This window comes from Varanus komodoensis, unplaced genomic scaffold (assembly GCF_004798865.1).
Source record: "Varanus komodoensis strain SLA01 unplaced genomic scaffold, ASM479886v1 scaffold140, whole genome shotgun sequence".
Lineage (NCBI taxonomy): Eukaryota > Metazoa > Chordata > Lepidosauria > Squamata > Varanidae > Varanus > Varanus komodoensis.
Window position 1 is genome coordinate 54316 of NW_025335410.1, and position 23742 is coordinate 78057.

At 41.9% G+C, this 23742-nt stretch overlaps 1 protein-coding gene across 1 annotated transcript; it reads left to right on the forward strand.

Annotated features, from left to right (window-relative positions):
- Positions 1-1104: 1104 nt before the first annotated feature.
- On the forward strand, positions 1105-22128 carry LOC123020118 (Ig heavy chain Mem5-like; the record flags this gene model as incomplete). The annotated part of the gene is made up of 12 exons (XM_044423546.1): positions 1105-1132; positions 1217-1525; positions 2942-2959; positions 8635-8685; positions 12563-12895; positions 13760-13786; positions 14926-14952; positions 15243-15269; positions 17108-17134; positions 18171-18197; positions 20083-20189; positions 21532-22128. Coding segments are annotated over 12 exons (1053 nt in total), but the record flags the coding sequence as incomplete, so codon positions are not given.
- Positions 22129-23742: the final 1614 nt, after the last annotated feature.

A 23742-nucleotide genomic window follows, 5' to 3' on the forward strand; every position in this document is an offset into this window, starting at 1 on the left:
TGAGAGAAATATGGCTAACCAAATGTGTAGCTTCATGGATCCGGCTGTGCAGCTGATATGATTTCTTGAGCCATCTGGTTGAAAACATAACCATTACTCATCATCGGAAGTTCTTAAATCCTCAAAGGACCTCCCCACAGGTTGTCTCCCAAGAAGACCAAAGTAAATGTGACATTGCTCATGTGGTTTTGCCTACAGTTACTTTGGAACATAAGATAGAGTGCTGATTATTATATTTTTCTGATTCTAGTTGCAGTCATCCAATATTTCCTTAAGTAAATCAATAAGACCTATTTTGTACTTCATTTAGGCAAAATCCTATTGATCCCACCCCACCCTGATCTCATAGGCTTCTGTTCAACCAGTGGCCAGAGGGAGATGCAGAATGGGAGATGGCACCACCAAGCCTGAGAATTTTTCTCAAAGCCATTTTTGATGGCCCACATAGAGCACCTGCAATGGGGAGGGAAGGTGGCTCAGGTGCAGGTAGGAATTAGCATGGTGCACCAGCCCAATTCCTTTTTGTCCCTCTAGCATTATATGGCATCTGGACCATATAATGCCTGGTTGCCATTCAATTACACCTTGTACATTTATATAACACTCTCCTTTTCCAGGGGACCATCACCTCTTCCATAATCACTGTTTGTCACATGACCGGAGACAAGATACTTGTGAAGTCATTTACACAGTACAGGATCATTTACATCCACTCCAAGATTTTGACCCAGAGTCAGAAGACAGATGATTTTAAAACTTCAGTTGTCCTTAGTGGACATCCTAATATCCATCCTTATCCACTCTTTCTTTCATTGTTGAAATGCTGCATTTTGTTTTAATGTTTTAGAATAGTCATCACCATTCTTGATGCATCCAATTGTCTGCCAGCAACTGAACCATGCTCACTGGGCATACATCAAGACATTCTGGCAACCAGGGTTCTGTGTTACACTTTTATATATAGCTGTATGCAAATACAAGGGCAGCTTCCGCTTTAAATCAGGTGCGTTCTCTCTCCTTCCCCAACTTCACCCTGTCTGCACAACGACTCGCCAATCAATCACCCTAAAAGAAGCAGAGAGAAAGATGATGCTTTGGTTTTTATTTATTTTCTTCTTAGCGCACTTCGGAGGTATTTTTCTACATTCAAAATGAAGACAGGTGCATTCTCTATATTAATATGAAGCTGATCGCTTTAATATTTCTTCCTTTCTAGGTGCCCTATCAAAGATCCAGCTGGTGGAGTCTGGAGGAGATGTAAGAAGGCCTGGAGATTCTCTCAGAATTTCCTGCCAAGCCTCCGGGTTCACTTTTGGAGATCACTGGATGAGCTGGGTGCGACAGGCTCCCGGGAAGGGACTGGAATGGATTGCAACTATTTCATACTGGGCTGGTAGTACTATACATTATGCAGACCCAGTGAAAGGGCGCTTCAGCATCTCCAGGGACAACCCCTCGAACACACTGTTTCTGCAGATGAACAACTTGAAATCAGAGGACTCGGCTGTGTATTACTGTGCCAGAGGCACAGCGAGAGGAAGTGAATCTAAAGTTTGGCAAAACTCCCTCCTTTGCTGATACTGCTTTTCCAATTTCGTTTAGCTGCAATACATAGTTCATTTGTTTATTTATTATCACCCAATAGCTGAAGCTATCTGGACAATGAACGACAGTTAATAAAAACAATAAAATACAATATAAAATAGCACAACAGTAATAACATTGTAAAATGATGTTTAAAAAAACACAAATCATATTGTAACAACTGGAGAGTCCAAACCAGTACAATCTCTTCTCTGAATATTTTAATTGATTTGAGAACCGCTACATATGCTGATACTTTTTTGACCTGCTTACTTGATATAATTATAAAGTTTAGTGTTAAAATTAATGTGATTTTATTATAATTGGTTTCAGCATTGTTGTTTTTAGCATTTCTTAATATAGATCTTATTGCAAGCTTCCTAGAGAATCCATTGTGATGAGTGGGCAGCATTTTTATTTGTTTAACTTATATTGCACTATACTAGCCCGAAGACTCTCTAAACAGATAGAATTTTTAAATAAATATATAAATAAGCAAGCAACCTCCATATTTCAGGGGCTACAACACAGAGGGCCCTCTTGCCACTTGCTCAGCCGCTAATGAAGTCCTCCAATGTCATATGCAGTGTCTGGTAGGGACATGAAGAGGGATATGAAAGCCAGACTCCAGCTCCATTACCTTCTCCACATTTCTTTCCCATGATTGGCCCTTGCCAGGTTGAGCCAAGATCAAGTCTGCAAACACTCGAGAACATTGGTGGACCCCTTCTTTGTGCAAAGCACACAATGGACACAACTTCTGCAGGCAGAAATCTGTTGCACAGCAGGTACACAAGCAGTAGGCAGCCTGTGTGCAAGCTGGGCTTGTGGTCTCCTTGGCCTTGATTCCATAAGCCCTCAAAATGAGGTGGACTTAGGGCAGAAAAGAAACAAGCATGAATCCAGAGAGTCAAGTTGAGAAAATTGGTCTATTCCCACCCACAAACCAGATTCTTTCCACATTTGTTTGTTTATTTTCTATAGCACCCACTCTTGAATTGCTTGTCTCACTAGTGGATGGGTACATTGTGGTTGGAAGAGTCCTTGTGATTCAAAACCCTGTGGGGCCATATAGGTTAAAACCAGTTCCTTGAGTTGGGCTCGGAAACATGGAGGCCACCAATCACACAGGCCAGAACAATTTTTGTATGCTTAGATTGCCTGTTCTTGGTCATTAATCTGGCTGCCACATCCTACAGAAACTGCATCTTCCAAGGAATATTCAGGGCAGCCCCACTTAGAGAGTGATCTGGTCCAGGAGATAACCAGATTAGGGAAACTAGGTTATTCCTGACCAGGGCTGTGAAAAGCAGGATATTTGTAGGGCATTCATTCATATGGGCATTGTAAGTCACAGATGCTGTGTCAGCACACAACTGCAGTGTGAGACATGGAAGAGTCAACAGCAAATGGCAGCAACAAGATTTGCAGTGTTAGACACAGAAAGAATCATTTATGGGCATGTAAATATCACTATACATGTATGAGTCAGTCCTAATATAGTATTTTTTTGGAGGGGTGAGAATTTTGATATTGTTGTGTATGTTTAAGGAGCTATTTTGTGAACGCAAATGCTAGGTCATGGATTTGCAAACTTATGCTGGGAATTTGTGCTTCCATTTGTGCTCACATTTGGGATTATGAATGACACATTTTCCAATTATTCATCAACTGAAACAAAATATTTGTGCATGCTTAACATGTTGTATAAGATCTAAGAACATGAAACCAATGGCCTCAGCACAGCTCTCTTTTCAGTTAAGCCTTGATTTCAAAGGAATTCAAGAACAGAGAGAAAAAATGGCATCAGGAAACAGATGCCTTAGATAAAGCATGTTCTGGAATTAAATAATTGTGACAGGTCCAGAGGAAGCAAATCTCTTTGATTTCTTATTCCTTTTCATGTGCTGCCAACATTGGGTAAGTTATGTAACAGTGGCAGAGTATGATGGTAACATTGTGGGAATGGCTTTCTGTCAGCCGTAAGCAGAGGAGGCCATTGGTTTCTATTGGGTAAACTGAAAAGATTTATTGTAAGAACTATATGGCTGTGCATCTACTGGTTCTTTGGATCAGAATCCGTACTGAGTTTTGTAGGTAAGAAAAGATATATCCAATGAGCTAGCATGCCCTACCTGAAGGATTATTCTGAAGAAGAGGAGGAAGAGAATATACAGAACTGGAAGAACCAATTGGAGCTAGAGGCTTTGGCTGATGGCCTTTTTCTAGAAGAGCATATTGCCTATCCAGAGCTATTCCTAACCAAGCATAGAAATCAGAGTTGGAGACCATTCACCCCTCAGAAAGGTGCGGCATCAAACACAAGCAGCAGAATTTTAACAAGAACACAGTACAAGGCTTCTCTTAACAGCAGCATGCTGACCTGGTTTAGGACCAACTACAAATTAGTCCAGCTAGAACCAGACAGCTTCTGAAAATAACTGTTCCTCTTTATTTTGCTTTGTTCCATCCAACCAAGTAGTCTGTTGAACTTTCCTCTACCCACTTGGACTACATTCTGACACCTCTGAGTCACCTGGGTGCTTGGAATGACAGACTGTGTGAGTTGAGCTCTGGACTAAATTGGTTTCTTGTTTGATCCTTCTTGAAACTCTCTCAGCTTTGACCAGCTGGCCTAGGAGCAGGAGGTAAACCTAAGTGCTGACACTGGTAAATCTAGCATGCCTTTTGTCTCCGTGTTGTTACATTGACAAATGTAGACAATGTTTGTTATATTAACATTCAAAGCATGTGCAAGGGAATAAGTGTTCCCACCACTTGTTCCTTCTTTCTTGAAAATTCCTTTCCCAGCCCCTATGCATGCATTACAAAAGTTAAAGCAGTGCTGGGAATTCTTAGCTGCCCTCATATTGATATCTAGTTCTAATATGAAATGCTGTTTCACAAGTGAGTGCAGGCCAAGCTACTTGAGAGCAAAAAAATATACCACAGCAGGTGAAATCAAGGATTTTGGCACTGGAAAACAGAGATAGGAGCTCCAGAAACAGTGTTCGGGAATGGCCTACAAGGACTGGAGCCCTGAATCTTTCATGCGATTCCCACTGCTGTCCTTGGACACTTGCTGAAATAAAAATATGGAGGCCTTGATGATCTTTGTGGGTTAGCTCCTTTCGGGCCATATTGTTCACCTCCTGCTTCTCCCCCATTCTCCTTCCAAAATCAAATTGCTTCCTTTCCACACCATTGCATGTGCCATAGTTTGCTCTTGTGGGCCTGAGGCCCACACCCAGTTCATCCTCAGCACTGCTCCTGGGGAGATCAGATGTCAGAAGTGTCAGAAGACTCCCTGTTGGCATATGTGTAACATTGGTGCAAGCTTTTCTGGCTCATAAAAGAGCAGGTTTATCTACAGAGATGTCACGCTGTGTTACTATGTCTTCGGGAAAGGAGCGCTAGTTACGATACTAGGTAAGAAGGATGTAAATAACTGGCAAGTTGTGAATAACTGGAAATCTCTGGAAGAAATAAGATGATTGTGGAGAAAGAGAAAGTAAAGAAGTAAGGAAGTAAGAAAAAGAAACATTGATATGTAAGTGCTATGTAAATAATGGCTGCATTGGTGGTTCTCATGTACCACTAATAGAAGAAGAGTCAGAAAAATGGAGAGGGATTCTGCTATTTAAGCAGAGGAGTTAACACTGGAATATTTAAAGAATATGGGGTTTAGAGTATGTTGGTGGGTTTGTTATATTGCATCATATTGTCCAAGATCCTGAAGGACTTTACTCAGAAATATAGATCTATCTGAGGATGAAACCTAAGATGGAAGTCTCCATGGAGAAAAGTAGCCCTTTGGGATTAAAGAGTACGGTTTTGTTTTGTGAGTGGTGCAGGATTTGGTTGTGGGAGATTTACTGGAGGCATCTACAAAAAGGAGCAGCATTTGCTAATGTGGTGGGATAAAAAACAAATAAATAAGGACAGGCTATCAGATTTGGACCACCCTTACTTGTTACCATAACTTCTGTATAGCCTGAAGTGCCTGATCCTGCCCAATCCTAGAAGCTAAGCAAGTTTGAGCCTGGCTGAAATTTGAATGGGTGACTTAAATGTTGTGAACCAGCCAGAGAACTCTCACTATGGGTGGTATAGAGATGCACTATAATATAATATGGATATTGACATCAGATCAAGGTGACAGAGATTTTTCATATTCAGCACCTGGAAGCATGAAAATGGTTGCATCTTCTTTTCCCACTTTGGAAAGGTGTAAATGGATGTATGCATCTTTGGGGTCCCCCAAGGCTCTATCTTGGGACCCATTCTGTTTAATCTTTTCATCAATGACATGGAAGAGGGGGTGAATTTGATCTGCTGATCAAATTCACAGGCAATACTAAAATGGGGTGGTGGCTGCAACTGAGGAGCAGGTGCTCCAGATCCAAAAAGATCTGACAGACTATGGAAGTGGGCCAAGGACAACAGGATAGCATTCAATATAGATAAGTGCAAGGTCTTGAACTTGGGGCATAGGAATGGGTGTCATAAGTACAGGTTAGGGGACAAGTGGCTGGAGAACAGCACTTGTGAAAAGGATCTCAGGATGCTGGTCGACTGCAGGCTAAACATGAGCCAGAAATGTGACACAATGGCCAAGAGGGCAAACACCACCCTTGGATGCATAGCAGAAGCATGGCTTCTAGATCGAGATAGGTATTACTACAGCTATATATGACTCTGGTACACCACAACTGGAGTCTTGTGTTCAGTTCTGGGCCCCTCATTACAAGAGGGATATAGCAAGGTTGGAATCTGTGCAGCAAAGGGCCACAAGGACAGTGGCTGGTTTGCAGTGTTAGTCATATGAGGTGAGAGTGAGGGAATTGGGTTTTTCAGCCTGGAGAAGAGGAGACTCTGAGGGGACCTGTTAGCAACATACAGGTATGTGACAGGGTCTCACTCAGAGGTGGGTTGTGACCTTTTTTCCCCTGCAGAGGAGGGCAGGACACATTCCAATGAAGCAAAGCTCAGAGAACCAAGATTCCAGGTGGATGCCAGGAAGTACCTCCTGACAGTTAGGGCCCCTAGGACATGGAATGGGCTTCCACGGGAGGTGGTTGAGGCCCCATTGGTGAGGGTGTTCAAGAATAGGCTGAACATGCACATGGTAGGCATGTCATGAGCAGAGTCGGCTGGAGCCAGGGGTCAAACTAGATGACCCGGGAGGCCTCTTCTGACTCACTCTGTTTCTATGTTTCTATGTTACATGGATTAACTGGAAGTCCCACAACTGCAGCTTCCACTTACTTTATCCTCTCTGGAATACTGAAGCTAAAGAGGGCCAGGGTGGTACCCCTTCAGTTTCCAGATTTGGCTTCATCATCTCCAGTTGTTTCTCCCTGTTTTCCTTCTGTATGATGGGACTCAGATTGCCCAAACCTCTTTTCTTGAAATGCATTTGACTGTAGAAAATACATGGTGATGTTACAATTCTGTAGTTTGCTGCCCATGATCAGAGAGAAAGAGGTTTTCATATTGCCTTGTACCTCTGTGATATTACTTATCTGATCCTTGGATCTTTGGAATTGGAACCAGAGTTATCGTCTTAGGTAGGATGTTTTCTAACTGTTTAAGGGGGGTCATTTGCATGCTCCTTCTGAAGTTCCTTTTGATGAGGAAGTGACAAAGTTAAGATTTTAAATTTATAGTCATAGAGTATATCATTGTCACTGTCTACTGAAAAGCAATGTCTGAGCAATGTGCAAACCAACAAAAGTGATTTACAATGTGCAAATCAACAAGCAGCTCACCCAAGTTCTCCAAAGTCCATTTTGAAGTTGATTCTGATTCCAATCTATATCAGAGCGCTAGCTCTGCTTTTTATTCTTTTGCTGTCTGTAAATATCTGTGCATAACTTTTCAGAATGTACTCATCCAATTCAGATTTTCACCACCCTTACTCATATGATCGATTGACCAGACGTTCCTCAGCTACAGCCAATACTTAGTTTATTCCCAGTCTTTTCTCCAGAACACCACAGTTGGAAAGGAGCAGATTCATCCTGGGGACATCAAATTTTTTCAGCCTCTATGTGATAGACCTCCAATAGCACAAACCTCTTCAAATAAAATCGATCTTGAGTACAAAAGGAATGCCGTGTGAATGCAACAGTACATAGCAAAGTTACGTGTTTGTAATTTGCTGCTCAAGGTTAGAAGAAAAAGGGTTTTCATATTGCCTTGTACCTCTGTGTTATGATTGGATCTTCGGAACTGGAACTAGAGTTATTGTCTTAGGTAAGATCTTTCCTAAAATTGTATGCGTGTGTGTGATGGGGAGGTGTCATTTTTATACTTCTTTTGAAATGCCTTTGATAAGGAAAGAGCAAAGTGTAAGATTTTGAATATATAGTAATATAAAGGTTCTCATTTTACGTCCCACGGATTTCTGAATAACTTGGTGCAAATCTGCAAAACCTCAGCTCACCAAATTCATCTAAATCTATCCTGAACTTTATTTTTACTCCAATCTGTATCAGAGCACAAACTTTTTTCTTTGGATGAACAATAATCAGAGCGTAGCTTTTCAGAACATACTTATCAGCTGTACATTTTTCTGCAACCCACCCTGCGAGCTTGGAAATATATGGATTGCAAGAACAGACTGCAGTTGCATTTGTTCTCAGTCCAGAAGGTGAGAACTAGGGAAAGCATGATCAAAAATTTCACTGGAAGATTTTGGTTTTTTCATGCATGGGATTAACGAATAAAGATGGCAATAGAACATAGAGATTTATTTTCCAGATCTTGGTAGATAGGGAGGGCCAGTGGGTCAGATTTATGCCACCTATTTATGGGATTGCAAAGGTGGAAAAGGCAAATATCCAGATTTGGCCTCAAGATCTCCAATTGCTCCCCTCTGTTCTACCTTTGTATAACAGGATTCAAATTGGCCAAACGCCTTCAGTTAAAATCTGTGTTGATTGCAAAAGGAACACAGTCTGAAATTACCTGCTGTAGGTACAAGTCTGGAATTTGCCAGCCAGGATTAAAAGGAAAGGGGTTTTCATATTGCCTTGTACCTCTGTGATAATTATGGCCTTACAGATTTTGGAAGTGGGACCAGAGTTATTGTCACAGGTAAGATCTTCTCTAGCTGTTGTGGGGAGTTCATTTACATGCTTCTTCTAAGATACCTTTGCTTAATAAGGGACAGTGCGGAAAACTGAATGTTGAATAATACGCTTAGCATGGTCTCACGCTAAGTTCCACAGACATCTAACTAATCATACCCGAGCGATGGGAAATTGCTCACCCAAGTTCTCCAAATTCCACTCTAAAGCTCATTCTGACTCTAATTAGTATCAGACTGCTCACTTTGCTTTTTAATTTTTCATGAAAAATATCTGTGCATAACTTTTCAGAGCATCCTCATCAGCTGTGCATCTGTGGAAAGTATGCATTCTGCTTCCATGTACTCAAGTGCATCTGTGCATATTGTTTAAAATTATGCATTTCTCCATCTGCATTTTGCAAATGTCCACATGATCTTGAATTTATTTATTTTATTTTTTGGTCCCCAACTCATACCACAAACTTGGAAATGTATAGACAGCAACAGCAAACAGTTTTTGGCTCTCTGTTCAGTCCAGAAGGTGAGAACTGGGAAGAACATAGTTCAAAACTGAACTGGAAGGATTTTTTCATACATGGAATTAAGGTTTAAAGCTGGTGAGAGGTGTTAAAGAATGAACACTTGTGTTGCATGTACTCACAATGAACTTTTTTGTCCGTGCTTAATCTTTAAATACCTGCAAATCATGTTTGATCTGAAGAAAGTGTGGAAAAAAGGAGAGGCACTTATGTATGGCTGCTGTAAAGGCTATGATTAGCTACTAGGTATTAGTATTGTTTCCAACTCCATTAAAAACATAGCTATCATCGCTATCATGTAATCCATTAAAAACATAGCTATCATGTATTTATGTATTTATTTAAAACTTTTGTATACTGTGCCATCACAAATGTCTTGGGACAGTTCACAACAACAATAAAATAGAATAAAGATAAAAGTAGCACAGCATGCAGTGTTAGGTGTAAAACCACAGATTAAAACAAATTAGCAATTAATATAGTGGGAGAATAAAAGGGTTTTTGCCTGGTGCCAAGAGAAAAGAAGTGTTGGTGCCAGGTGAATCTCTCTGGAACCATTATGCTGTGGTCAAAAGCAGAAAGAAAGAAAGAAAGAAAGAAAGAAAGAAAGAAAGAAAGAAAGAAAGAAAGAAAGACGGACGGACTTGTATTTGTCCACCTTGATATCAAGGAGGAGAACATTTATAAAGCACAAAACAAATTTGAAGATGATCATGACAGAAGTCATCTTTGTGTTAGAGGGAATATTCCAAGGAATGGGTTTATTTCTTCAAGAATTCTGAGGGATTTATCCATCTCTAGGCCTTGGAATAAGAACATAAGAAACTAAGAAAAGCCATGCTGGATCAGGTCCATCTAGTCCAGCACTCCATACCCAGGGTGGCAACCAACTGCTCACAGGATTCTTCAGGCAGGATGGGTGCAAGAGCCCATCAATAACTGGTATTCCAACATTCCACCTCTAGTGGAGGAGATAGCACATAGTCAGTGTGGCTAGTAGGGTCAGATAGTCCCTAATTCCATGCATGTGTCCAATCCCTTTTTCAAGCCATCTTGATCAGTGGCCATCACTATTTCATGTGGCAATGAATTCCATAATTTAACATTAACGGTGTGAAGAAATACTTTCTCTAGTCTGCCCAAAACCTTCCCCCAATCAACCTCATAGGATGACACAAGGTCGAGTGTTTGGAAGAGGGAGAAAAATAGCTCCCTCTCCATTTTCTCTACTACATGCATAATTTCAAATAACTCTTTCATATAAACATGGGAACAGAGCGAGTCAGAAGAGACCTCCTGGGCTATGTAGTCTGACCCCCAGTTTCAGCCAGCTCCACTCATGCCATGCCTACCATGTGCATGTCCAGCCTATTCTTGAACATCCTCACTGATGGGGTCTCAACCACCTCCCATGGAAGCCCATTCCATACCCTTGGGGTCCTAACCATCAGGAAGTACTTTCTGGCATCCACCTTGAACCTTGGTTCCCTGAGCTTAGCTCTGTTGGAGAGCATCCTGCCTTCATCTGCAGGGGAGAACAGGTCTCTATCCACCTCTGTGTGGCACCCCCTCATGTACCCATATGTCACCAACAGATCCCCTCAGAGTCTCCTCTTCTCCAGGCTGAAAAGACCCAGGTTCCTCAGTCTTGCCTCATACAGCTTCCCCTGCAATCCGGCCACCATCCTTGTGGCCCTATGCTGCACTGACTCTATATTCTTCCTGTAATGTGGAGCCCAGAACTGAACACAATACTCCTATCATGGGAGCATCATATATCCCTTTACTTACCTTTTTTCTAAGCTGAGCAGCTCATAAAGATGTTTCTCCAATCCCATGATCATTTTCATTGTCCTTCTCTGTATCTTTAATAATTCAATAATGTCCTTGTTCAGATGAGCTAATAATAACTGAATACAACACTTCGCACCAAGGAGTCATACAGGGAGAGTAATAACTTGGCAGTTTTATTATCTATTCCTAATTATGCCCAGCATGTAATTAGCATTTTTTACAGTGGCCACACACTGCAATTCACCTGGCACAACACTGTTCTCATCTCAGCATCAGGTCTTCTCTGAGTATTTTAATTAATTTGTGATCTGTTATTTATGAGGTTATTTTGTTGTCCTGCTTACTCAATATAATTATCAGTGCTTAGTGTTTAAAAATTGATTTTATTATACAATTTAAAATTGATTTTATTATCATTGGTTTTGCTGTTGGTGGTTTTGGCATTTGTAAGTACCAGTTTTATTGTAAGGCACCTAGAGAATTCCTTTGGACTAGTGGACGGCATATAAATTTAAAAATAAATATATAAGTAAACAGCATGAAATAGTAAGAACAAAGGATATGCTTTAAGAGAGCTGAAGACAAGCACTAACTCTGCAGGTGTGCATTCAACATATGCACCAGAGGAATACCAAGGAAACCTTAGCTTGTCATGAAGCCAGTTTGTCACAAATGTACCCATGAGAAATGGGAGCAGATCCTGGTTCCCTGAAGGGTCTGATTCCAAATATCCTGAGCATGCAGGACTCTCTTTCAAACCTGGGTAGGCTCCAATCAGGGTTCAGAGACAACTGTCTTTCCATCTGCCAGCTTTGTGGCACACCCCTGCCCCAGCCCAAGTGGCCACTTCGGCCAACTTGCCAGCAGAAGAGGAATTTGCTCTGTATTTGCCCAAGTCCAGCTGAAGGCTCAAGTGGCAGGGAGGGAGCTGCGTGTGTGTGAGGAAGTGTGAAACTCTTCTGATTTCAAAGGGGATTGTTGAGAGGGAGAGCAAGCCAGTGCTCCAGGATACTGCATGGAGTGGGTGGGCACTTGTTAGCAGCATTCACACATTACATTTTTAAAGGAACATATAAAAGACTTGTTGGTGAATACTTAGGGGGGAAAGGTGAGAAACAGCCCTTAGAAAAGCCTGAATTTCACCCTGATTTGTAGGGCTTATCATATAATTGGCTAAGCACAAGGGCAAACACGGACACACAGTGGAATATTATCCCAAAGTCTGTACCTCTGTGGGAAACTAACATAGGAAAAGTGGTTCAGGATCAGGCCTGCAGTCCCACCCTTTGCATGCTGATCAGCTGTTCTGACCGAAGCTCATGGGCTTGGCACAGAAAGGAACGGCCAACACATTGGAGCGTGGCCAAGCATGGAACCCTGCTCATGGCTTCCTGTGCTGATTCTTGGCAGAAGTCCCACCATCTGAGAAGGAGTTTGCCAAAACCAATTCATAGATGCACCATACTCAGTCAGGTGTCCACATTGTCACCCAACTGGTGCCACCCCAAGCCACACTCTTTATTCAGGCAGCAGGTCAACCCTGTGTATTATGCATTCCTTTCTCTTCCAGGTGGAACAATAGCTTTCAGTGACCCAATACTGGTAGCATTTCATCCATCCCGTTGGGAAGTTCAGGAAAAGAAGAAGGCCACGATTGTGTGCTTGGTCACCAAGTTCTATCCAAATGATATCAAATTGAAGTGGTATGTGAACGGCAAAGAAAGAACAGACGGGGTACAGACTGAGGACATGAAATATGATGATACAAACAAATACTCGTTTATCAGCCGTTTAAGAGTCCCCAGTGAAGAGTGGCTGAAACCAGCAACTACTTATGAGTGCAAAGCATGGTTCAAGGGAGAGAAGGGATCCTCATGGTTTCCAACGATGGTGCAAGTTAACGGTGAGTGGAAGTGAATTTCGCCAATAAAGTTTGTACCAGAGCACAGTGTAGTGTGTATCTTCACTCAGGATCTATATCTTGTGCCATGTTCACTTGATTCTCACACCAAGAAGTAGCCTGTGAGTATTGTACAAAGTGAGTCAATTCAGAGCCTTTATATCATTTTCCATAATTTATTTTATTCTGGCTAGTGATACACTGGAATCATGCTCATTTTGAAATGAACAGCTTCTCATACTGTTAAAAATATATTCAGGCACACTTTTTCCCAAAGTACACATTGAACCCTATGCATCTTTCACTTTTCTTCACACCTGCAAATCATGTTTCAAACTCAAAAATGTACTGACTTCAGATCTGACTGGGGTGCAGAAGGCAGCAACTGGGAATATAAAATAAATGGGATGCCCACAAAGCTGAGGTATTACTCACTCGGGAGAGCTTCCATGGGAGTTCTGCAGGACAGTGAGGATGTGTTGACATGCACAAAATGTCCCAGCCACCAAAATTCACATGTATTCATGCAAGTACATTCACCTATCTATACAAAAAGGCTTGTGCACAACATAGGTGTGCATAACCACACATATCTGTGATGAGGATGGAGAAGAGCTTTCCATTGGCCTCTTCAGCCCTGATTTAAGCACATGAGGGCTATATCTGTGGTGCATGGACTGAAGGGGAAGTCCTGAAGAGTAGACAGGAAAGGGTCCCTTTTCTTCACAGCGAAGACCCTCCTAAATTGTCCACCCACACAGGGAAGCCTAATTGCTGGGGGGGGGGCTTTGGGGGGGAAGGGAGGATGGGGGAATGTTGTCTAGAAGCCTCAAAAGCTAACCTGCAGTCTCTCCCTTCTGCTTTCAGTCACAGACAGCAATGATATTACCAATGGTAAGCCAAGGTCATCCTGCTCTTTTCCATTGTGCTGAGACAGAATGCTGAGAATACAGAGCTGGGGCATTTAATGCCCCCAGCTTTCTGGTAAATGTGGATGCGGTGAGGACTGTAGATTGTCCACTCACAAGATCTCAAGTGTGCTTACTGGAGAAGGTTTGAGTTCATTGGATCTGTGTATGAGTGCGAGCCTTGGGTGAGGTCCAGGAAGTTTTGGCCAACTGGACCATGATAGGCCTACAACTGGCCTATGACTGGATGGACCTAAGACTGGCCTGAGGAACTACGTTTATTCTGGGCGTTCAGTGCCAGATTTTGGCAGCCACACATACAAATATGAGATGGCTCAAAATTCCTCAGAAAGGAGGTCCAGCTCCTCCTGGCACTGACATTCTGTGGTTTCCAGCACCAGGTTATGACCTTTTTATTTACCCAGTAATTTAAAGTTTAAAATTTTAATTATGTTTTTATTGCAGCTGTGGGTTATTAGTATTATTATTATGTTTGGGTTATTATTATGATAATTTTATTAAATTGTATTTATTGATTGATTGTTGTAAGACATCCAGAGACATGTAGTGATTGGATGGGTTAAAAATACGCAAATAAATAAATAAATAAAACTATAGATCCCTCCTTCCAACATATAAGCACATTTCGTACTGTGTGCTCCCTCTCACACGCACACACACAGTGCCTTCACACATATCTACACATCACATGCATACTTAACCACTTACTAAAATGAGTGCAGCACACAATGTGTGCGTTCATATGCACAGCTATTCTGACCCGTAGAATTCGCACATCCATGTACGCGTGACCACCAGCCCCTATGCCAAGACCCAGGCTGTGCATCTTCCCATTTCATATGCCCACAGACACACAAATCCTGCACATGGATCCTCCAAAAGCCTTGTGTTTTAGAAGGTTGATTCAATTTTGTTTGCCAGACTAGATGACTAGATGGAATGGGGGGAGGTCATAGGGAGGGAAAGGGTTGTCCTTTTCCTCCATTGCTGAGACCTTCATTCTTCAATTGCTGCTTGAGAGTTGATGGGGGGAAGGAAAGATGGGGACTAGTTGTGGGGCAGCTCCTAAATTGCTTACATGAATTCTCCCCCATCTCATTTTAGACTGTGCTGACACCGAGGTCGAAAAAGGTAAGTCAAAACTCCCTGGCTTTTCTAGCTGTACTTCCCTGTGCCTCATTTCCAGGCCAAGAGCCCTTTGACCCCTCATACCAATGGAGTGGGTCCAGCTTGGGGAAGTGGGTGAACTGCCCCCTACCCTCTCCCTCTTATAGGCTTAAAGACCCCTATTGGCATGGCATGCACACACACTTTTTTATTAGGTTTGTGCTGAGTGGGGGAGGTGGATGGGAGGAAACGATGTGGGACCATCGCTGAGGCTCCTAAATAGCTAATCTTCAATCTCTCCCTTCTGCTTTCAGGTCCTCACCCCACAGACGTTCCACACAGTAAGTATCCTGCTCTTTCCAAGCATGGATTCCTTCAAATTAAACTCATGCCAGGTAACTCTTCTCCAGTTATCTTCAAAATAAACATGCTCAGAAGAAAGTCATGTAGAATTTACTGACTGCAGCTCCCTGGAAAATATATTCAGAAGTGCAGGTCTTCTCTACATGTCTGTGACTAGTGACACAGAAGTCAGAAGTGTTTGTATTCAGGGAGATTGAAATCAGTAGAATGGTCCAGAAAGTTTTAATGAAGACCTGATTTCCCTGCTCTTTCCAAGTCTACCTTTTCATCTCTCTTACTTTGTGCCCTCAGAGGTCTGTGTATGGAAAATCAAATTGAGTCACATCCAAAGAATTATTCGCCTGTATGCCATGGTACAGCTAAGTCATTTTAGATCATGAAGTGGATGATTTTATGTGCTCTTTCCTTTTTATGCAGCCATGCATGTTACCTCCATTGTGAACAACAACTAATGTTTCACCGTGCCCATCTCACTTCTGTTATAATGCTTCTGCATGATAGCTATATTATAAGAACAACTCCCCAGTGATTCACAACTCGGAAGAAACATTTGAGTGCTGCAGTTCCCAATGGCTGGTGGGGGATTGTGCCATTTTGCATAGTAAAATCCACCTACAAAGGAAGCACAACCAATGTAGGGGTTAAAACAGCCAGGCTGGGAATGTTGTTGTTGTTAGTCGTGAAGCCGTGTCCGACCCACTGCAACCCCATGGACAACATTACTCCAGGCCTTCCTGTCCTCCACCATTCCCCGGAGTCCACTCAAACTCACACCGACTGCTTCAGTGACTCCATCTAGCCACCTCATCCTCTGCCGTCCCCTTCTTCTTTTGCCATCTATTGTTCCCAGCATTAGGCTCTTCTCCAGGGAGTCCTTCCTTCTCATTAGGTGGCCAAAGTATTTGAGTTTCATCTTCAGGTTCTGGCCTTCTAAAGAGCAGTCAGGGCTGATCTCCTCTAGGACTGCCCAGTTTGATCACCTTGCGGTCCAAGGGACTCGCAGGAGTCTCCTCCAGCACCACAATCCAAAGGCTTCCATCCTTTGGTGCTCAGGCTTCCTTATGGTCCAGCTTTCACAGCCATACATTGCAAGGCTGGGAATATGCTGCTCCTCCAATACAGTTTTGAACAAAGTAGATCGTGATTCATGATCAAAATTTTCAATCAAGTTTACCCCAATTCTTCAGCAAGATGCAGCATATATGAACTATAAAAACTGAGCCGATCCAGAAGATCCCGGCTTTCTTTATTTTTCAAAAACAAACAAACTCCTAGTTATGCATATGAGTTAGAATCATAGAATAGTAGGACCAGAAGGGGCCAAGGAGGCCACTGAGTCCAACCCCCTGCTGTTGCAGGACACCAAGTTACACCATCCCACTCAGATGGCTGTCCAGTTTCTTTTTGAGTGTCCCCAGTGTGGGAGAGCCCACCTCCTCTCCAGGCAGCTGGTTCCACTGCCATATTGCTCTGACAGGGAGGTAGCTTTTCCTGATATCCAGCCTGAATCTGAGTTGCCGCAACTTGAATCTAATCGATTCCATGTCCTACATTCTGGCATTTGCAAGAAGAGATCTTGACCTTCCTCTTTGTGACATGAAGGTCAATTTATTTTCACACACCACCCAAGACACACTCAATGGAAATCCTACTCTGCAATTTCTCTGACTTCATTTTATTAGGTCTTGTCTGAGCCCCCAAATTCCCCACACACACATCAATACCCAACTGCAAGGGAGGTGAGGTGGGAGTGGATGTAACCTCATTGCTTCAAGTCCTAAATACCTAATGTGCTTTCTTTCTCTTCTGCTTGCAGATTTTAATGCCACACAGCCTGCAGATGGTAAGTCAAAATCATCCTCCTCTTTTCAGAGAAATATGCACATGTCTGGATATGTCTTCCTGGTAAAGATGTTATGAGCTGCAGGTTTTCTGTTTCCTCTGTCACAGAGGACAGGGCTTCACAGGTTCGCATCCACTGAGCCTCAGAATCAGTTGGTTTTGCTCAAGAACGTTTTTGCATAGCTGGTCCATGGTAGGTTGCACTGGAGAGCCTTATCTTGGTACCTCCAGAAAAAGTGGGTAGATCAAAGCTAACTAGGCAGGTGTGAATCAGCAAAATGTGACCTCAACAAAGTTCTACAGTTCTACCTTGAACATTCCAGCTGAAGTTCATATCAGATTTTGAACTTCTTTTTCCTTTCTGCATGAACATGTATGCATATCTTTCCAAATGTGTGCATTGATTTTTCACATCTTTAAAATGTACGCATCCTTCTCCCACAGATTAAAGCTTGTTCGTGCGCATTTCCTACAAGTATACATTATTTCATGTGCATCTCTCAAATGTACACATGATGTTCAATGCATTTTGGAGGACTGAGAATGGCTTTGCAAGCTTGGAAATGGGATGGAGAGACTGCAAATTGTGTCTGAGTCTGCATTCAGGCCAGAAAGTGTGAACAGAGTAAATGCTGATTAAAACCAGGCTGAAATTTATTTCTTATATATTCACACACACAAACACATGATTGAACACCTAAAATTCATTCACATTCTTAGACAGAGATAATCACCCACCATTCAAAAGGAAATAGGTCATTTGTACATGCACACACACAGAGAGAAATTCACATGTATTCCTTCAGTTGGGTTCTAATGAAAGGCTTTTTGCCAAGCAGACTGTAACTGATTTGCACATGTGCATGGGGACAGTCAAAGGGAGGAGGGGGAGGATAACCCCTTTCCCTCAAAGCTAATCCACTTCCCAAATAGTCCTCCATCATATGCCAGGGCTAATGGCTCTCAGGAGGTGAAGGAAGGGGAAGTTGGTCCAGCTACCAACAAGCTAATTTGCATCCTCTCCCTTTGGCTTTCAGCAGAGGACAGCAGTGACATTGCCAACAGTAAGTAAAGCTTTCCTGTTCTTTCTAAGCGTAGATTCCTTCAAAATCCCCATGATCCAAAATTTTCTAGCAGCCCTTACAATGACCTTGCTCAGAATGAAGCCCTGCAGAGATTGGTGCCTGCACCTACCTGGCAAGCATGCTTAGAAACATAGAAACAGAGTGAGCCAGAAGGGGGCTCCCAGGCCATCTAGTCTGACCCCCGGCTCCAGCCGGCTCCACTCACGACATGCCCACCATGTGCATGTTAGAACTGCACATCACCTGTACATGTCTGTGTTCCATCACACAGAAGATTGGAGGTTACATGGGTGGGACTGAGTTCATTAAGGCTGCAAATTAGTGGGAGTCCTTGGTTCTGCCCCACAATGTTTTCATACAGCCAGTCCATTATAAATTTATCTCCATTGAGTAGAACCCTTGATCAAGACCATCCTTGTGGTTAGGAAACAGCTATACTCTATCCACATTTCTTTGTCTGCTGATGGATCCAGTCATGGTAGAATATGCATTGGTTTGGTCAAAATAATTGCATTTGGGGTTGCATTGACTCCTGTATGCAACTACACAACTTCAGACCCTGGGCGTAAGGGCTCTCCGGGTTCCCATTTTCGATGCTCCTTTGTGTAACTTCAGTTATGAAGTACCCAGTTAGTTTTCTCTTCCCCATTCCAAGAACCACATCATGCTTTAAAGCAGCTTCTTCATAATATCTTGCCATAACAAGAACGACTGAACTATTTGCATTATTCGCTAAAAGAAATGCTCCAAGCATGAGTGGTTCTGCATATTATACATACTTAATTATACCACCATCATGGCAACTGAAATAAAATTGAATTTCTTTCTGCACTGGGTGGTCATTTCTGGAAACTCTCCCTGAACATTGGCCCCAAGCTCCAGCCTGACCCACATCTCCCCATAGATGTAATTGTAGGGTGTAACAAAACATTGTTTTTGCACCCCAAATAAGGTTATAAATGGACAAAAAACCAAAGGAAAATCTTTATTGGTTTCCTCTGATCTTACTCACTTGTGGTTCATTAAAGATCATCAGGTTTTATCTGAACAACTAAGAATTTCTGCCACCCTGTATTTGCATGTTTCCTCCATAGACGTTATGGGAGCTCCTGGATAAGCATCAGAAAGATCCAAAAGTTTGAAAATGTGTTTCTGCAAGCCTTTAAGTACCTGCTTTTGCTTCCAGACATACCAGCTACAGGAGGGTCCAGCCCCAGAAGCACTGAAAATGATCTTAGTAATCTTAAATGAAATGAAATAAACATTTCAGTGGTGGTAGGACCCCTGGATGGGAATGATTTAGAGAACCATTATTTATAGAGAGGGGAACACCAAAAAACATTTCCTTCTTTTGACCAAAACTGTTCCTGTTCGAAAAATATGCTGAGTCTTTTTTTTAAATGGGAGTATCCATGTCACAAATTCCACGTCGATCTAGATAATGTTATGTGCTGAGTTCCCTCTTCCAGTGGCTTTCTGCCTGCGTATTTTTTTCCCCAAGCAGGATTGCAATGGCAAACATGCACATGAAGCTAGTTCTGGGCAATGATCAGAAGAGTTCGGAGTAGAGGAATTGTCGAAAGACATCTAACTTGCAACCTTCCACATCTCTGCTGCTCACAGAACCCTCCAGAAGGGCTTCTTCTGCTTCAAAACTGGGCTAGAGAGTTAGACATGTTCATGCGTGTAGCTGTCATGTGGTATAGCCCTCAAAGAAAAAGCCTCAGGTGGCTTGTATGTGTGGAAGGTGTGCCCTGAAACCACCTTGCTAGTGGCAAACTCACTAGCCTCTCTCTTACGATAACTCTGCAAGTCTCCTACCCTGTGATAATTTTATTTATTCTTTCCTGCCCTTGATATTTAGAGAACTATATCATACATGCCAATCTCGGAAAACTCGTGTATACTCTTCTCATTTTGAAGAGCAGCATGTACGGGGCATTTGTTTTAGGCCTGAAGCTAAGGAAAAAGGTAATGTACAATATTCATTGCATATATCATGGGCAGTGATTCTGCCATAATCTTTCTGATACCAGGAAGAGCCCTCTTTATTTTCCCTGCAATTTCAGACATTCAGTTTTAGCAATTTAAAGTGCTACACTGTATTTTTAAAATCTTTGTACAGCTTATAGGTTTTTTTTTTACTTTCTCCTTTATTTATACCTCTGTTTAGAACTTTTACACTTTTAAAGTTTTTAGTTATTGAGAACCACCTAGAGAACCATGGCCTATTGGGCAGTGTAGAAATGTAATGAACCAATAAAATACATTTTTTAATGTATATTATTTTAATTGATTTATATGTGAGCCACTCCGAGGCTTCGGCGAATGGGGCGGCATAGACATTTTCTAAATAAATAAATAAATTTCCACTGTACAATTTATGGCTGCAATTCCTTTCATCAGGGCTGCCTTACTGCTGTATCTTTACAGCAGATAAGATAGTCATGATCAATTTTCCTGTCTTCTTATATTTGGCCTTATATTTGCGAAATTTCTGATGAATGTGCCTAATAAACTACTCTCCGTTTTATCTCCCACTTTGCCATTTTAGAAGATGTGAGTTCTGCTATATTATTTAAATATAATTTGTATGAACATTTCTAAAAGTAACCTCCACTAATACAAGAAGTCTCTGTTGGGAGGTTGGTGCTAATGGACTTGCCCCTGTGAATAACCCCCAAATCCTGTAACCTGAAGGATTGAAGCAAAGTAGAAATCTACTTCAGCATGCCTGTACTCAGGAACAACACCTGCCCAGATTCTTCCCACATCTTACTGAAGATACTTGGATATCTGAAGGAGGGTCTCCTTCCTTACATGCCTGCCCACCCCCTAAGATCTGGGTTGGAGGACCTTCTTCAGGAGCCCTCTTTGGAGGAGATTAGGATAGTGGCTACCCAGAGAAGGGCCTTCTCCATGGTGGCACCCCAGTTGTAAAGCATGCTCCCCAGAGAGGTGTGCCTGGCACTGACTCTTAATTCTTTTTGGTGCCTGGCCACAACCTTTTTATTTTCTCATTATTTTAAGACTTAATATCTATTTTAACCAGGTTTTTATTATGCTGTGCTTTTGTTGTTAGACAGCCCTAAGACTGCTTTGTATGGACAGGATATAAAAGTTTTAAATAAATAAATAAAATACTGAAGGTATGCAAATCCTGCCATCTTCCCTTGCATCTAATCCTCTTAATCAAAGATCCCATCTTGTGCCATGATCTCAAATTATTACTCTTCTGTCTAGACTCAAGCTAAGGCATTCAGCCCAGGTCTAATTTTCTGCTCTGTTCCGTTTCTTGTCTCTCCTATGCCAGCCTAAGCAACTCATACCTGAACATCCAGATCTCTCCAGTGATGTGAATGAATTCCTGGAAGAGAAAGATTAACATTCTCATCCTCAAATGTCCAGAGTAGGATGTTGGATCACTCTTCACTTCTTAAAAGTTGCTTTGAATCAGCAGTGTTCTCAAGATACACTTCACTGCTGCATTTTAGGTTGAAAAACAGTTACTGGGCTTTTTATTATTTAGTATTTCCTGTGTTACATTTCAGTTTTACCATGCTTGCATGGAAGTAAGCACGCTTGGAATTACAGCCTTATAGTGCAATCCTATATAGACTCCTCAAAAGTACTGAGGATCTCAACGGTCATTATTCCTAGTGAGTCACAGGACTGCAGTCTTAAAGTCTCCCTGATTGTCAAAGGGACAGATGAGAAATACACTTTTAAGCATTTTCCTCCTCAGAAGTGTATCCTATTGAATTCAGCTAGGCATACTCTCAAGTAGTTTCCACCAGTAGTGCAGTCTTAAGATTATATTTAAATTCTTGTATTAAAACTTTAAGAGAGCTAAACATTGTTTGCCATGCATTCTCCTTTTGATTCTCTGCTGCTGCTGTTTTTTTAATAAAGTCATAGAACATTTGTGCCGGGTTTCCTGTGTTTCACTTTAGATGTTTTTATGAGCCTCACAATAGTTATGATCCAACTAATGCAAAGCTGCAGCTAGCTCTTTTGCGGTACATGGTTTTTCTCAAGAAAGAGTTTCGAGGTTTTCCTGTTTATTACTTGTTGATACAAAGATCCGATTTACAGTTAAACACAGGTTAATTTTGAACTAAAGTCGAGTCTGGCCCTGTGACTTCGCTGAGAAAGTGGGAGGACTGGATGGAAGTGGATACAAATTCCTTCTATTCATTAAAGCTGTGCCTAACTGGAAAGATTTCATCCTGGGATTCCCTGCATGTGCATTCACCTCCTCTGTGCCTGATCCCTTTCTCTTGCATTATCTCTATTACTTTTACACCTGCAACTTGCAAATGCTTTAGTCTCCCATTTTACAGCAGTAAAATGAGAGTTAAAAATATAAAATCTATGACACAGCAAGTAGGATAGAGGCTGATAAAAACAAATAAAACTACCCATTTTAAGGAAGAATATGAACAAGCATATGGAACAGACTCCTGTAATTGCAAGTCCAGAGGGCTTCCCTTGACAGGGGATTCCAAAGAGGAGGGGTCTACCCTGAAGTCCAAAGAACTATTGAACTATTGAATTGAAGCAAATGAGGCATTCCCAAATACCCCCATCCTTTGATTTTAATGCACTTGAAAGAATGTAAATTAGGAGTCACTCCCTTTGAATACACTTATCATGTTTGCATTGATAACCAATGTCCTGCCTTCCAAGATGCAAGTACACTGAGATGCTAGACAGGCCCCTCAGTTCTGAAAACAGGCATTTGCCCTTCTGGTGCTTCATGTGTTATGGGTTTTCATTATAATAGAGGATGCTGATACCAGATCACCGGCTCTTCTCTTCCAGTAAGTTGAGCCCTGAAGTGGCTGGACCGGGTGCAGAGAGTCTGCTCCAGCTACTACTGGAAACCCTTAGACTGGAATGCTTCTCAATGGAACCAAGCATTCCTGCAGTGAAGAAGATAATGCCGGAATTTTTGGTATGACTGAAGGGCAAAGTCTATGTTGCAACTCTTCATTTTTTGGGAGTCCCTTTATTATATGTTAAAGAAGGCAATGGAAGGGCAAAGTCTACATTCCAACTCTTCTTTTGCAGGAGTTCATTTATTATACATTGGGAATCCTCTGCACGGAGGACCATTCTTGCTATCCAGAGATACTAGTTAGTGTGGCACTTTCTTTGGTGGAGGGTGTTAAATAGTATAGTTTAGTTTAGTTTAGTTTGGCATCTTACTCTATTTAACAGCCAATCCTTGATGCCTTGTTTCATGCCTGCTAAAACAACCAGCAAATCCAAAGTGCTTCACCTTTGAGGTCAAGTGTCAAATTCAGGTGATGACTTTTAAATTTAATTCACATCCTTCATTTCACATTGAATATTGGGGGCAATGCTGGAAAACTTGCCATGTCTTGCTTTTCAAACAGTAACTTCACCTCTAGACCAACATAGTTCTCTTTAGAACCCATCACCAGCAACTGTTGTGACACAAGGGCATTTCAGAAGGTCATACTGAAAATGTTAAGTTGCACCACAAGTCCTTGTCAAT